This window comes from Aedes albopictus, unplaced genomic scaffold (assembly GCF_035046485.1).
Source record: "Aedes albopictus strain Foshan unplaced genomic scaffold, AalbF5 HiC_scaffold_326, whole genome shotgun sequence".
Taxonomy (NCBI): Eukaryota; Metazoa; Arthropoda; class Insecta; order Diptera; family Culicidae; genus Aedes; species Aedes albopictus.
In genome coordinates this window covers 14,192-29,707 of record NW_026917119.1, presented here as the reverse complement: position 1 = coordinate 29,707, position 15,516 = coordinate 14,192, and the positions used below count along the sequence as shown (strand labels likewise).

The window sequence follows — 15,516 nt, the reverse complement described above, 5'->3', positions numbered from 1 at the left end:
CTATTCCAGGGCTCGAATCTTCAATCTTCGGATCGACAGTCTCATGCTTAACCATCTGCACCAATTTGAAACTGATGCAAATGAGGTAAAGAAGTGTAATGACGTTTTAATCATAGCTAACTTTGTTTTATTTCGTGCTGGCAACTCTGTGCAATTTTTAGTATTAACATGGCAAACTTTTGATAATTAGTCAATGAAAACGAATTCCTACACTAAAATGATGTATGGATGAAATGTTCGTAATATCCAGGAGCAATAGCTAATTAAATTAGTCACGTAAAGCAATGTTAACTTACATGACTTTTACACTTGCTTTTACATGAAAAATCGTAAAAATGTTGTATTTCTCATGATTTTTTAACGAATATTGTTGAATAACTTTGAAATACGCCATTTAAACACCATAGTGTCTTCGGAAAAGTTGTAAAGTATTGTTCTAACTATATCCTATATATCTAACTATATCCTAACTGTTCGGATAGGCGAAGGGTCTTCCAGCAGCAGTTTGTATGTGCAGCTCAAAGCTAAAAAAGGAATTTTATTAGGAATCGTTTTGAGGAAGTCATGTTGCAACAATACATTTGATCTTGCCTATACCAATCGCAATACCCTTTTGAACGATGCAACAACGTCGCTTATAGCCGTCGCCTAAGATTAACATTAATTAATAAATCATCAAACTTCGAATTCAACCGTGGAACATACCTAAATACAGTAAATCTTCAAACACACGATGTTACTGCAAGCCTTAATACAAGTGGCCAGAACTAGGCGGAATGCTATGATGCTATATTAGAAACCGGCGTTTAGAAATGAAAAAGTAACCCTATGAGGAACAGAACAGTATTTACCTAATCCTAACGTAACGTTTCTAATTAATAAGCAAACGGCTTAGGCAGAACTCAATTCAACGGTAATCCACACAGAATACCTCGCACTAAACTTCGCATATAATCAATTAACAAATTCAGGTTCTTCACCAAATTAGCATCACATCAAATCTTCTCGAAAATACAATCAGTATCGCACGTTTCTGACATCTGCTATTGTGCTACGGCAAGTCATTGTGTCGACCGTAGCTATTCATTCGACAAGTGGTGATGCTGAACGTCGTCCGTGCTGCCAGAACATCCCCCGCCCCGTGGATCGAGGGGAGGGCCTCCCGTAGATTCACCCAGCTCCATTACTGCCAGCTTTACCACAGGTCGCTTCAACTTACCGGACGCCGTACGAACGATCGCCTGGCGTATTCTGCCGTCCTTACCCGGAATAACCTCCTCTACGACGCCCCGAGTCCATGACCTTCTTTTGCCTTCTACCACGTATACAACGTCGCCGACCTTCAAGGACTTCACTTCGTCCAGCCACTTCGTCCTTCTATTGATTGTAGGGAAGTACTCCTTCGACCATCGCTCCCATGCAATGTTCGCTAACTGCTGAGAGCGAAGGAAACTGCTTCGGAGAGTCTGCTCCAGATTCACGGGTGGTTCCATTGGTTCATGAGCACCCGACGAACATCCAAAGATAAAATGATTCGGCGTTAGGGCTTCGGGATTATCTAAGTCTTGCGGCATGTACATGAGGGGCCGTGAGTTGATCAATCCCTCTACTTCAACTAACGTAGTCCACAAGATTTCGTCGGTCAGTCTCCGACCATCATTCAACGTAGCCATGGCCTCTTTGACGCTCCGCACCATGCGTTCCCACACTCCGCCCATGTGTGGCGCGGAAGGCGGATTGAAAGACCATTTCGTTCGTGCATCGGTGAAGGTACCGGCGCACTCCAGATCGATCTGCTTTATCTGTTGCTGCAGCTCGCGATTAGCCCCAACAAAGTTGGTGCCATTGTCGGAGAATATTTGAACCGGTGATCCACGTCTACGTGAGAATCTTCGAATTGCCATGATGCAGGATTCGCTTGAAAGATCGTAAGAGACTTCCAGGTGAACCGCTCGTACCACTAGACACGTGAATACTACCACATATCTTTTCTCTTTGCGCCGGCCGACGGTTACCTCCAGCGGCCCCATGTAGTCAATACCGACGTAGCTGAAAGGTCGGACATTCGGCGTCAATCGTTGCTCGGGAAGAGGAGCCATACGAGGAGGAAGGGGCTTGCATTTGCTCACTTTACAGAACTGGCAACTGCGAGCAATGTTCTCTACGGCCGATCGTAGATGCGAAATTTGAAATCGTTGACGGACTTCGTTTACGACGGTTTCTTTGTTCGCATGTCCGTAACGACGATGGTAGTGGTCCAAGAGGCGTTGAGTAATCTCACTCTCTTTTGGGAGAATGATCGGAAATCTTGCGTCGAAGCCAGCATAAGCGGCATCGGCAGTTCTCCCTTCCATCCGAATGATGCCGTATTCGTCAGCGAAGGGTGAAAATTTGTAGAGTGAACTGCTTTTCTCTAGAGCTATCCATTTCCCTATCGGTTGATCACGGTTCTTCAGCAGAGTTCGAACTTCGTCCGGATAATATTCACCCTGCGTCATTCTCCAGAGAAACTGCTCCGCTCGTAGAAACTCCTCTTGCGACAATGGCACCTTGCGGGCGGCCACTTCGGATCTCAGCAGCTTCGCTTGATTTTTCGTAGCTTGGAAGGTTTCTATTGGGCGTCCAGATACGCGCAATCGGCAGTTACTGATGAAGCGGTAAACGCATGCCACGGTCCGTAGCAGTACACTCCACTTGGAAAATCTACCAACGTCTATCATTCCCACCGGAAGCATGATGTGAGTGAGCAGGTAGGCCGATCGTAGCTCTTCAGTAGTGTTCGGCTTCTCTCGCTGCTGTGGCCAACTGTCTTCGGAGAGATACAAAAACGATGGACCCTGGAACCACCTCCCGTTGGAATCAGGCTCCGAGTCGCGTACCCACTTTGTCAAACAATCGGCTACATTCTGCTTAGACGGTACCCATCGCCAGCATTCTGCTTGGGTCAGAGACAGAAGTTCTCCGATACGATGGGCGACGAATTGTTTGTAGCGCCTGTGGTCGGAACGAATCCACGCGAGAACCGTGGAAGAATCCGTCCAAAGGTACACCTCACGAGGTTGAAGGGTATGGTTCGTCAAAACAGCGGTCAACATTCTAGCCCCGAGCACGGCCGCTTCCAATTCCAATCGTGGAATCGAGAAATGTTTCAGGGGGGCGACTTTACTTTTCGCCATAACCAACGAGCACCGCACGCGTTCCAGGTGGTCCGTAATCCGGAAGTACACCGCACAGCCATATCCAGCCTCACTGGCATCGGTGAACACGTGGCACTGCAAGGTTCGACGGCACAGAGGATCTGCTTCACCAAAATAGCAACGAGGAATACTAAGCTCACTGATACCCGGTAGTAACTCCACCCAGTGTGTCCACTTCTCGAATTCGTCGTCTCTCATCTCTTCGTCCCACTGCACCCCACTTCTCCATAGATCCTGAATGAGGATGCGTCCATGTATGAGGTACGGTGCCAGGAGACCAAGAGGATCAAACAGACTCATTATAATCCTCAGAGCGATTCGCTTTGTCGGCCGCTTTCCTCCGGACACGTACTGAAGAAGTTGTTCGCCAAGCTCGGTTGAAAACGTTAGAGAGTCCGACTCTGGGTGCCACAGCATTCCAAGAACTCGTTCCCATTTTGCCTCGGTCGTTGACTGTAGCAGACGTGGCTCTGGATCGTTGCGTTCGCCGAGCTTCTCCAACACTTCCTCACTGTTGCTCACCCAGTTCCTCATTTCGAACCCGCCACGGGCGTGGATGGTCCTAACTTGAACAGCCAACTCCGCTGCTTCTTCTGGGGTGTCAGCACTGTCGTAGTAGTCGTCCATATACGTCTTGTCCTTGATTGCCGCTGCAGCTACCGGGAACTCGTCCGCCCACTTGTCAGCGTTGACTCGTAGGACGTGCTGCGCGACGCATGGCGAGCATGTGGCGCCAAACATCGCTACGTCTGCGATGTAGACTTCAGGAGGATGTTGCAAATCAAATCGGAAGAGGAAACACTGAAAGTATCTGTCCGATGTCCTCATTCGAAGCTGCAGAAACATTTCGCGGATATCGCCTCCGAATGCAACGGGTTTCTCACGGAATTTGCAGACCACTGAAGGGAGCGACACTAGCAGGTCGGGGCCTTTTAATAGTTTTGAGTTGAGGGACACTCCATTCACTTGCGCTTTCCCGTCCCACACGAGTCGTTTCTTCTGCTTCTTCGGATGTATAACCAGGCCAAGAGGCAGATACCACACTTGCCTCCGGTTGATCTCCATCAAGTCCTCTTCTGTAGCCTTGTGGACGTAGCCTTTCTGCACGTAGTCCTCGATTTGCTTGTTCACATTTTCTCGGAGACTTGGGTCCTTCGCCAGTTGGGCCTCGAAGCTCCGCAAGCGTTTCATCGCCATGGGAAGGCTATCGGGGAGGTCGATTTCGTCGGCTTTCCAAAGAAGAGCGGTTTCGTATTTTCCATCAACGAATTTTGTGGTATTTTCCAATATCTCGCGGGCACGTTTCTCATCAGCGGACTCTGGCGGGGGCGTGGTTGCAGCAGCCATGTCCTCCAGGATGAACTGCTGCCGAACTAGATCGTTCAATTCTCTATCGGCATCGCAATTACACTCGTGGAGATTTACAAATGCTGGTTTTGATATTTCGCTTGCATCTGGGCCATAGACGGACCACCCTAGCAAAGATTTCACCGCGATCGGTTCGCCTGGTCGGCCGACGCAACTGTCCAGGGGCGCGAAGAGACTCAAATTTTCCAAACCTAGGAGAATTCTAGGCACGGCCTCGGAGTACGCAGAAACAGGAAGATTTCGGAGATGTGGGAATCGCTCGGATACTTCGTTGAAGGCCAAACTCTGACTCGGAAGGTTCAACTCTTCGACGGTGTGCGCGTTCTTCAGCACGTAACGGCGGGGTAGTCCTTTTCCGGAAATTTCGAAGTCCACGCGCTGCGAGCTCTCCTCATTCCTCTTCACGCTCGAAGTCCATCTCAGCTCTAGGGGTTCAGGAACACCAACTGCTCCAAGCTGCCGTGCTAAGCTTGCTTCAATAAGCGTCAAGGAGGACCCTTCGTCCAAAAAGGCGAAAGTTTCACATCTGCGGTTCCCGTTGAACAACATAACCGGTATGATCCTGAACAGGACGGATCTTTGCGACTGCTCATGAGCGTTGCATTCCGACGCTCGAAGTTGTCGCTGACGCTGTTCCTGTATCGAACCACGATCAGAACGATGTAGAAGTGGGTGGTGGCGGTCTCGGCAGTTCCCGACGTTGCATCGGATTCTCGAACGACATCTCCATTGGCCGTGGTCAAACAGGCAAACCTCGCACAACTTCCAATGATGAACGGCTTTCAGGCGAGCTTCCAATCCCAGCTGCTGGAAACGTTCGCAGTTCCTCACACGATGGTCTGTTTTACCGCATATCGGACAGGGTTGCCTTTCTTCATCGCGTCTCTGCACCTCGGCTACCTCTTCGTGGGCGTACACATGCCCCTTCTCTTTCGGCTTGTCCCTTTCAGCTCTCCCAACCGCTGCCTTCTGTTGGATCGGTGACGTAACTTCGCTGGCGTCGTACACCAGTTCTTCCATGAACACTCCGAAATGTTTTAGGGTCGGTTCCGCATACCCTCGCTTGAATCTTGCCCACTCGAGCTTGTTCGACGCTGGCAGCTTCTCCACTAGTTCGCCGAGCAGTGTAGGGTTGGACAGATGGCCACTGAGATTCGCGGCCTCCAGGTGATCGCATAGCTGTTGCACCGTTAGGCCGAAGTTGATCAGCGACTCCAATCGTTCTGGTTTCGGTGCCTCGGCCCGACGCACCTTGCTCAGCAGATTCTTCACCAGCAGCTCTGGCCTCCCGTACAACCGTCGCAGCGTTTCCATAATCGCGTTAACGCTTTGGGTAAACATCAGTTTCGTAACGACGGCGTCTCGCGCTGGCCCGCGCAAGCACTCTCGCAAGCGAATTATATTTTCCACGTCCGTAAAACCGCACGCAATGTTGGCTGTCTCGAAGCTGTGGACAAATATAGGCCACTCTTCCGGGTCGCCCGAAAAAGTGGGTAACTTCTTCGGCCAGATTTGTCTCGCGGCTACTTGGTCGCTGTTCGGCCCCGCCCCGTGGGAACCTGGGTTCGAACCTATCGCCGCGCGCTCAATCCCTCGCAAAGACGGCGCCAGGCTGGCATTCGATCTAGCCGCACTTCCGAAGTGGTTTCCGACGGGTTCCGAAGGGATATTCCTAACCCGCGCACTGTTGGCACGGATCAGATGATCCGGAATCGCTTCTGGGATTAATCGTGGCTCTAACTGCTGTCGATCGGCTATCTCATCCGCTAGCGGCCGGAAACGATCCGGTTCCGCCAAATCGTTCGCTGCATTAGGCCACTCCGAGAACTGTGTCGCGCTTTTGTCGTCCCGGTGACTCATACCGTGCTGGCTTTTCAACCAAGCCTTGGTCCTGTCCTTCCGACTGAAGACGCTTGATTTGCTGCTCTCGTCATCAGCAATCTGTTCCTCCAGCTCGAATTTGTCACGCAGGTACTTCTCCTGCATCGCGAGCTCCTTGGCCTTAATGGCGTGCTCCTGTTCCTTCAGCTGCCTCTCCTTCTCCAGGCGGATCCGTTCTTCCTCTAATCGTGCCCGCTCTTCCCTCAACTTCTGCTCCTCCAGCAATCGCTCGTCTTCCAATCGCTGCAATGCTAATTGCGCTCGAGCTCTGGCGGTAGAAGTGCTGGATTTGGAAGATCTCATCTCCCCGTGGCTCGACTTATCGAAGGCAGGAACCTCTGGATGCTTCTTCGGAGTGGCGTTACCACTCGCCGTAAGATCAGGAACGAACAAGGTCTTCGATTTATCGGAGTTTTTCGATTTCTCCGACGTCTTCTTCTGGTTGGCGGTGCTCGACTTCAGCATCTCACTCGATGTAGCACCGAGGACAGTCAAGTTAGCCGTTTGTTTCTTACCTCCTTTCTTCTTGGCTCCGGTGGCTTCCGAAGGCGGTTCGGGCAGGCACTTACTGCATCTCCACGACCGTTGTTGGACTCCCGGGGACACCTTGGCACAAGTGTAGTGGTACCATACACTGCACCCATCGCAGGCCACCATGCCGACGTCGGCGGAATTCGGTTCGTCGCACGCACCGCATTCCCTAGCATCGTCCTGGGGTGGCATCCTAGCTACAAATCTTTGAGGATGTTCGGATAGGCGAAGGGTCTTCCAGCAGCAGTTTGTATGTGCAGCTCAAAGCTAAAAAAGGAATTTTATTAGGAATCGTTTTGAGGAAGTCATGTTGCAACAATACATTTGATCTTGCCTATACCAATCGCAATACCCTTTTGAACGATGCAACAACGTCGCTTATAGCCGTCGCCTAAGATTAACATTAATTAATAAATCATCAAACTTCGAATTCAACCGTGGAACATACCTAAATACAGTAAATCTTCAAACACACGATGTTACTGCAAGCCTTAATACAAGTGGCCAGAACTAGGCGGAATGCTATGATGCTATATTAGAAACCGGCGTTTAGAAATGAAAAAGTAACCCTATGAGGAACAGAACAGTATTTACCTAATCCTAACGTAACGTTTCTAATTAATAAGCAAACGGCTTAGGCAGAACTCAATTCAACGGTAATCCACACAGAATACCTCGCACTAAACTTCGCATATAATCAATTAACAAATTCAGGTTCTTCACCAAATTAGCATCACATCAAATCTTCTCGAAAATACAATCAGTATCGCACGTTTCTGACATCTGCTATTGTGCTACGGCAAGTCATTGTGTCGACCGTAGCTATTCATTCGACAAGTGGTGATGCTGAACGTCGTCCGTGCTGCCAGAACATCCCCCGCCCCGTGGATCGAGGGGAGGGCCTCCCGTAGATTCACCCAGCTCCATTACTGCCAGCTTTACCACAGGTCGCTTCAACTTACCGGACGCCGTACGAACGATCGCCTGGCGTATTCTGCCGTCCTTACCCGGAATAACCTCCTCTACGACGCCCCGAGTCCATGACCTTCTTTTGCCTTCTACCACGTATACAACGTCGCCGACCTTCAAGGACTTCACTTCGTCCAGCCACTTCGTCCTTCTATTGATTGTAGGGAAGTACTCCTTCGACCATCGCTCCCATGCAATGTTCGCTAACTGCTGAGAGCGAAGGAAACTGCTTCGGAGAGTCTGCTCCAGATTCACGGGTGGTTCCATTGGTTCATGAGCACCCGACGAACATCCAAAGATAAAATGATTCGGCGTTAGGGCTTCGGGATTATCTAAGTCTTGCGGCATGTACATGAGGGGCCGTGAGTTGATCAATCCCTCTACTTCAACTAACGTAGTCCACAAGATTTCGTCGGTCAGTCTCCGACCATCATTCAACGTAGCCATGGCCTCTTTGACGCTCCGCACCATGCGTTCCCACACTCCGCCCATGTGTGGCGCGGAAGGCGGATTGAAAGACCATTTCGTTCGTGCATCGGTGAAGGTACCGGCGCACTCCAGATCGATCTGCTTTATCTGTTGCTGCAGCTCGCGATTAGCCCCAACAAAGTTGGTGCCATTGTCGGAGAATATTTGAACCGGTGATCCACGTCTACGTGAGAATCTTCGAATTGCCATGATGCAGGATTCGCTTGAAAGATCGTAAGAGACTTCCAGGTGAACCGCTCGTACCACTAGACACGTGAATACTACCACATATCTTTTCTCTTTGCGCCGGCCGACGGTTACCTCCAGCGGCCCCATGTAGTCAATACCGACGTAGCTGAAAGGTCGGACATTCGGCGTCAATCGTTGCTCGGGAAGAGGAGCCATACGAGGAGGAAGGGGCTTGCATTTGCTCACTTTACAGAACTGGCAACTGCGAGCAATGTTCTCTACGGCCGATCGTAGATGCGAAATTTGAAATCGTTGACGGACTTCGTTTACGACGGTTTCTTTGTTCGCATGTCCGTAACGACGATGGTAGTGGTCCAAGAGGCGTTGAGTAATCTCACTCTCTTTTGGGAGAATGATCGGAAATCTTGCGTCGAAGCCAGCATAAGCGGCATCGGCAGTTCTCCCTTCCATCCGAATGATGCCGTATTCGTCAGCGAAGGGTGAAAATTTGTAGAGTGAACTGCTTTTCTCTAGAGCTATCCATTTCCCTATCGGTTGATCACGGTTCTTCAGCAGAGTTCGAACTTCGTCCGGATAATATTCACCCTGCGTCATTCTCCAGAGAAACTGCTCCGCTCGTAGAAACTCCTCTTGCGACAATGGCACCTTGCGGGCGGCCACTTCGGATCTCAGCAGCTTCGCTTGATTTTTCGTAGCTTGGAAGGTTTCTATTGGGCGTCCAGATACGCGCAATCGGCAGTTACTGATGAAGCGGTAAACGCATGCCACGGTCCGTAGCAGTACACTCCACTTGGAAAATCTACCAACGTCTATCATTCCCACCGGAAGCATGATGTGAGTGAGCAGGTAGGCCGATCGTAGCTCTTCAGTAGTGTTCGGCTTCTCTCGCTGCTGTGGCCAACTGTCTTCGGAGAGATACAAAAACGATGGACCCTGGAACCACCTCCCGTTGGAATCAGGCTCCGAGTCGCGTACCCACTTTGTCAAACAATCGGCTACATTCTGCTTAGACGGTACCCATCGCCAGCATTCTGCTTGGGTCAGAGACAGAAGTTCTCCGATACGATGGGCGACGAATTGTTTGTAGCGCCTGTGGTCGGAACGAATCCACGCGAGAACCGTGGAAGAATCCGTCCAAAGGTACACCTCACGAGGTTGAAGGGTATGGTTCGTCAAAACAGCGGTCAACATTCTAGCCCCGAGCACGGCCGCTTCCAATTCCAATCGTGGAATCGAGAAATGTTTCAGGGGGGCGACTTTACTTTTCGCCATAACCAACGAGCACCGCACGCGTTCCAGGTGGTCCGTAATCCGGAAGTACACCGCACAGCCATATCCAGCCTCACTGGCATCGGTGAACACGTGGCACTGCAAGGTTCGACGGCACAGAGGATCTGCTTCACCAAAATAGCAACGAGGAATACTAAGCTCACTGATACCCGGTAGTAACTCCACCCAGTGTGTCCACTTCTCGAATTCGTCGTCTCTCATCTCTTCGTCCCACTGCACCCCACTTCTCCATAGATCCTGAATGAGGATGCGTCCATGTATGAGGTACGGTGCCAGGAGACCAAGAGGATCAAACAGACTCATTATAATCCTCAGAGCGATTCGCTTTGTCGGCCGCTTTCCTCCGGACACGTACTGAAGAAGTTGTTCGCCAAGCTCGGTTGAAAACGTTAGAGAGTCCGACTCTGGGTGCCACAGCATTCCAAGAACTCGTTCCCATTTTGCCTCGGTCGTTGACTGTAGCAGACGTGGCTCTGGATCGTTGCGTTCGCCGAGCTTCTCCAACACTTCCTCACTGTTGCTCACCCAGTTCCTCATTTCGAACCCGCCACGGGCGTGGATGGTCCTAACTTGAACAGCCAACTCCGCTGCTTCTTCTGGGGTGTCAGCACTGTCGTAGTAGTCGTCCATATACGTCTTGTCCTTGATTGCCGCTGCAGCTACCGGGAACTCGTCCGCCCACTTGTCAGCGTTGACTCGTAGGACGTGCTGCGCGACGCATGGCGAGCATGTGGCGCCAAACATCGCTACGTCTGCGATGTAGACTTCAGGAGGATGTTGCAAATCAAATCGGAAGAGGAAACACTGAAAGTATCTGTCCGATGTCCTCATTCGAAGCTGCAGAAACATTTCGCGGATATCGCCTCCGAATGCAACGGGTTTCTCACGGAATTTGCAGACCACTGAAGGGAGCGACACTAGCAGGTCGGGGCCTTTTAATAGTTTTGAGTTGAGGGACACTCCATTCACTTGCGCTTTCCCGTCCCACACGAGTCGTTTCTTCTGCTTCTTCGGATGTATAACCAGGCCAAGAGGCAGATACCACACTTGCCTCCGGTTGATCTCCATCAAGTCCTCTTCTGTAGCCTTGTGGACGTAGCCTTTCTGCACGTAGTCCTCGATTTGCTTGTTCACATTTTCTCGGAGACTTGGGTCCTTCGCCAGTTGGGCCTCGAAGCTCCGCAAGCGTTTCATCGCCATGGGAAGGCTATCGGGGAGGTCGATTTCGTCGGCTTTCCAAAGAAGAGCGGTTTCGTATTTTCCATCAACGAATTTTGTGGTATTTTCCAATATCTCGCGGGCACGTTTCTCATCAGCGGACTCTGGCGGGGGCGTGGTTGCAGCAGCCATGTCCTCCAGGATGAACTGCTGCCGAACTAGATCGTTCAATTCTCTATCGGCATCGCAATTACACTCGTGGAGATTTACAAATGCTGGTTTTGATATTTCGCTTGCATCTGGGCCATAGACGGACCACCCTAGCAAAGATTTCACCGCGATCGGTTCGCCTGGTCGGCCGACGCAACTGTCCAGGGGCGCGAAGAGACTCAAATTTTCCAAACCTAGGAGAATTCTAGGCACGGCCTCGGAGTACGCAGAAACAGGAAGATTTCGGAGATGTGGGAATCGCTCGGATACTTCGTTGAAGGCCAAACTCTGACTCGGAAGGTTCAACTCTTCGACGGTGTGCGCGTTCTTCAGCACGTAACGGCGGGGTAGTCCTTTTCCGGAAATTTCGAAGTCCACGCGCTGCGAGCTCTCCTCATTCCTCTTCACGCTCGAAGTCCATCTCAGCTCTAGGGGTTCAGGAACACCAACTGCTCCAAGCTGCCGTGCTAAGCTTGCTTCAATAAGCGTCAAGGAGGACCCTTCGTCCAAAAAGGCGAAAGTTTCACATCTGCGGTTCCCGTTGAACAACATAACCGGTATGATCCTGAACAGGACGGATCTTTGCGACTGCTCATGAGCGTTGCATTCCGACGCTCGAAGTTGTCGCTGACGCTGTTCCTGTATCGAACCACGATCAGAACGATGTAGAAGTGGGTGGTGGCGGTCTCGGCAGTTCCCGACGTTGCATCGGATTCTCGAACGACATCTCCATTGGCCGTGGTCAAACAGGCAAACCTCGCACAACTTCCAATGATGAACGGCTTTCAGGCGAGCTTCCAATCCCAGCTGCTGGAAACGTTCGCAGTTCCTCACACGATGGTCTGTTTTACCGCATATCGGACAGGGTTGCCTTTCTTCATCGCGTCTCTGCACCTCGGCTACCTCTTCGTGGGCGTACACATGCCCCTTCTCTTTCGGCTTGTCCCTTTCAGCTCTCCCAACCGCTGCCTTCTGTTGGATCGGTGACGTAACTTCGCTGGCGTCGTACACCAGTTCTTCCATGAACACTCCGAAATGTTTTAGGGTCGGTTCCGCATACCCTCGCTTGAATCTTGCCCACTCGAGCTTGTTCGACGCTGGCAGCTTCTCCACTAGTTCGCCGAGCAGTGTAGGGTTGGACAGATGGCCACTGAGATTCGCGGCCTCCAGGTGATCGCATAGCTGTTGCACCGTTAGGCCGAAGTTGATCAGCGACTCCAATCGTTCTGGTTTCGGTGCCTCGGCCCGACGCACCTTGCTCAGCAGATTCTTCACCAGCAGCTCTGGCCTCCCGTACAACCGTCGCAGCGTTTCCATAATCGCGTTAACGCTTTGGGTAAACATCAGTTTCGTAACGACGGCGTCTCGCGCTGGCCCGCGCAAGCACTCTCGCAAGCGAATTATATTTTCCACGTCCGTAAAACCGCACGCAATGTTGGCTGTCTCGAAGCTGTGGACAAATATAGGCCACTCTTCCGGGTCGCCCGAAAAAGTGGGTAACTTCTTCGGCCAGATTTGTCTCGCGGCTACTTGGTCGCTGTTCGGCCCCGCCCCGTGGGAACCTGGGTTCGAACCTATCGCCGCGCGCTCAATCCCTCGCAAAGACGGCGCCAGGCTGGCATTCGATCTAGCCGCACTTCCGAAGTGGTTTCCGACGGGTTCCGAAGGGATATTCCTAACCCGCGCACTGTTGGCACGGATCAGATGATCCGGAATCGCTTCTGGGATTAATCGTGGCTCTAACTGCTGTCGATCGGCTATCTCATCCGCTAGCGGCCGGAAACGATCCGGTTCCGCCAAATCGTTCGCTGCATTAGGCCACTCCGAGAACTGTGTCGCGCTTTTGTCGTCCCGGTGACTCATACCGTGCTGGCTTTTCAACCAAGCCTTGGTCCTGTCCTTCCGACTGAAGACGCTTGATTTGCTGCTCTCGTCATCAGCAATCTGTTCCTCCAGCTCGAATTTGTCACGCAGGTACTTCTCCTGCATCGCGAGCTCCTTGGCCTTAATGGCGTGCTCCTGTTCCTTCAGCTGCCTCTCCTTCTCCAGGCGGATCCGTTCTTCCTCTAATCGTGCCCGCTCTTCCCTCAACTTCTGCTCCTCCAGCAATCGCTCGTCTTCCAATCGCTGCAATGCTAATTGCGCTCGAGCTCTGGCGGTAGAAGTGCTGGATTTGGAAGATCTCATCTCCCCGTGGCTCGACTTATCGAAGGCAGGAACCTCTGGATGCTTCTTCGGAGTGGCGTTACCACTCGCCGTAAGATCAGGAACGAACAAGGTCTTCGATTTATCGGAGTTTTTCGATTTCTCCGACGTCTTCTTCTGGTTGGCGGTGCTCGACTTCAGCATCTCACTCGATGTAGCACCGAGGACAGTCAAGTTAGCCGTTTGTTTCTTACCTCCTTTCTTCTTGGCTCCGGTGGCTTCCGAAGGCGGTTCGGGCAGGCACTTACTGCATCTCCACGACCGTTGTTGGACTCCCGGGGACACCTTGGCACAAGTGTAGTGGTACCATACACTGCACCCATCGCAGGCCACCATGCCGACGTCGGCGGAATTCGGTTCGTCGCACGCACCGCATTCCCTAGCATCGTCCTGGGGTGGCATCCTAGCTACAAATCTTTGAGGATGTTCGGATAGGCGAAGGGTCTTCCAGCAGCAGTTTGTATGTGCAGCTCAAAGCTAAAAAAGGAATTTTATTAGGAATCGTTTTGAGGAAGTCATGTTGCAACAATACATTTGATCTTGCCTATACCAATCGCAATACCCTTTTGAACGATGCAACAACGTCGCTTATAGCCGTCGCCTAAGATTAACATTAATTAATAAATCATCAAACTTCGAATTCAACCGTGGAACATACCTAAATACAGTAAATCTTCAAACACACGATGTTACTGCAAGCCTTAATACAAGTGGCCAGAACTAGGCGGAATGCTATGATGCTATATTAGAAACCGGCGTTTAGAAATGAAAAAGTAACCCTATGAGGAACAGAACAGTATTTACCTAATCCTAACGTAACGTTTCTAATTAATAAGCAAACGGCTTAGGCAGAACTCAATTCAACGGTAATCCACACAGAATACCTCGCACTAAACTTCGCATATAATCAATTAACAAATTCAGGTTCTTCACCAAATTAGCATCACATCAAATCTTCTCGAAAATACAATCAGTATCGCACGTTTCTGACATCTGCTATTGTGCTACGGCAAGTCATTGTGTCGACCGTAGCTATTCATTCGACAAGTGGTGATGCTGAACGTCGTCCGTGCTGCCAGAACACTAACTATATCCTAACTATAATCTATATAACTATAAACTATATAATATAACCTAACTATAATCTATATAACTATAAAAAACTATATATCCTAACTATATCCTAACTATATATAACTATATCCTAACGGTAGTTTTGGTTCCTTTTCAGTGGAAATTTCTGGATACTGAAGTAGGGTAGGTAACACAGCGCAACATTTTTTTGTCTCAAGAGCAAACTTATGTGTCTCCGAAGGATTTTGGGCCGCTGAATCCGAATCCGGGCTCAAATTTGCTCTAACACGTCACAATTTTAAGCTATACCTCAATTTATATGGCTAAATATGCGATTTTGGGCTTTTTTGACTGCAAGCCATTAAGCAAGGAAATATTTTTTTTATATAATCAAAAGGTTAATTGGTCAATTAACATCTAAATTAACGATTCATGCAAAATATTTCGTTTTACCTAATCAAATTTGATAGATTTAAGCATTTTATGCTAGTATGAAAACTTGCATGCAACTTTTGGAGGGTGACTTGTATGGGAAATATCGTACCTAACATAAATCGCTTAAAACTATCAAATTCGATTTGGTAAAACGAAATATTTTGCATAAGTCGTTAATTTAGATGTTAATTGACCAATTAACCTTTTGGTTGCTTAAAAAAATATTTCCTTGCTTAATGGCTTGCAGTCAAAAAAGCCCAAAATCGCATATTTTGCCCTATAAATTGAGGTATAGCTCAAAATTGTGACGTGTTAGAGCAAATCTGAGCCCGGATTCGGATTCAGCGGCCCAAAATCCTTCGGAGACACATAAGTTTGCTCTTGAGTCAGAAAAAAACTTAATTTTTGTTACGCTGTGTAATCAAAATTTGAACCAAATTGCGGCTTTCTAAAGCAGTGCAAATTTTAAGTGATTTTTTTTCCAAATGGAAATAATTTACTACGGCAAAGTCGTATGTAC

At 49.8% G+C, this 15,516-nt stretch overlaps 2 protein-coding genes across 2 annotated transcripts; both read right to left on the bottom strand.

Moving 5' to 3' along the window:
• Nucleotides 1-1,079: 1,079 nt before the first annotated feature.
• Nucleotides 1,080-7,432, bottom strand: LOC134284616 (uncharacterized). The gene is made up of 2 exons (XM_062843601.1): nucleotides 7,300-7,432; nucleotides 1,080-7,244 (listed from the first exon to the last, which is right to left on the bottom strand). Exon 2 carries the CDS (start codon nucleotides 7,167-7,169, stop codon nucleotides 1,080-1,082), a length of 6,090 nt encoding a protein of 2,029 aa, XP_062699585.1. The 5' UTR covers nucleotides 7,170-7,244; nucleotides 7,300-7,432.
• A 367-nt stretch (nucleotides 7,433-7,799) lies between these two features.
• LOC134284617 (uncharacterized) lies at nucleotides 7,800-14,463 on the bottom strand. Its single transcript, XM_062843602.1, has 3 exons — nucleotides 14,146-14,463; nucleotides 14,020-14,088; nucleotides 7,800-13,964 (listed from the first exon to the last, which is right to left on the bottom strand). The coding sequence occupies exon 3, from the start codon at nucleotides 13,887-13,889 to the stop codon at nucleotides 7,800-7,802; it is 6,090 nt and encodes a 2,029-aa protein (XP_062699586.1). The 5' UTR covers nucleotides 13,890-13,964; nucleotides 14,020-14,088; nucleotides 14,146-14,463.
• Nucleotides 14,464-15,516: the final 1,053 nt, after the last annotated feature.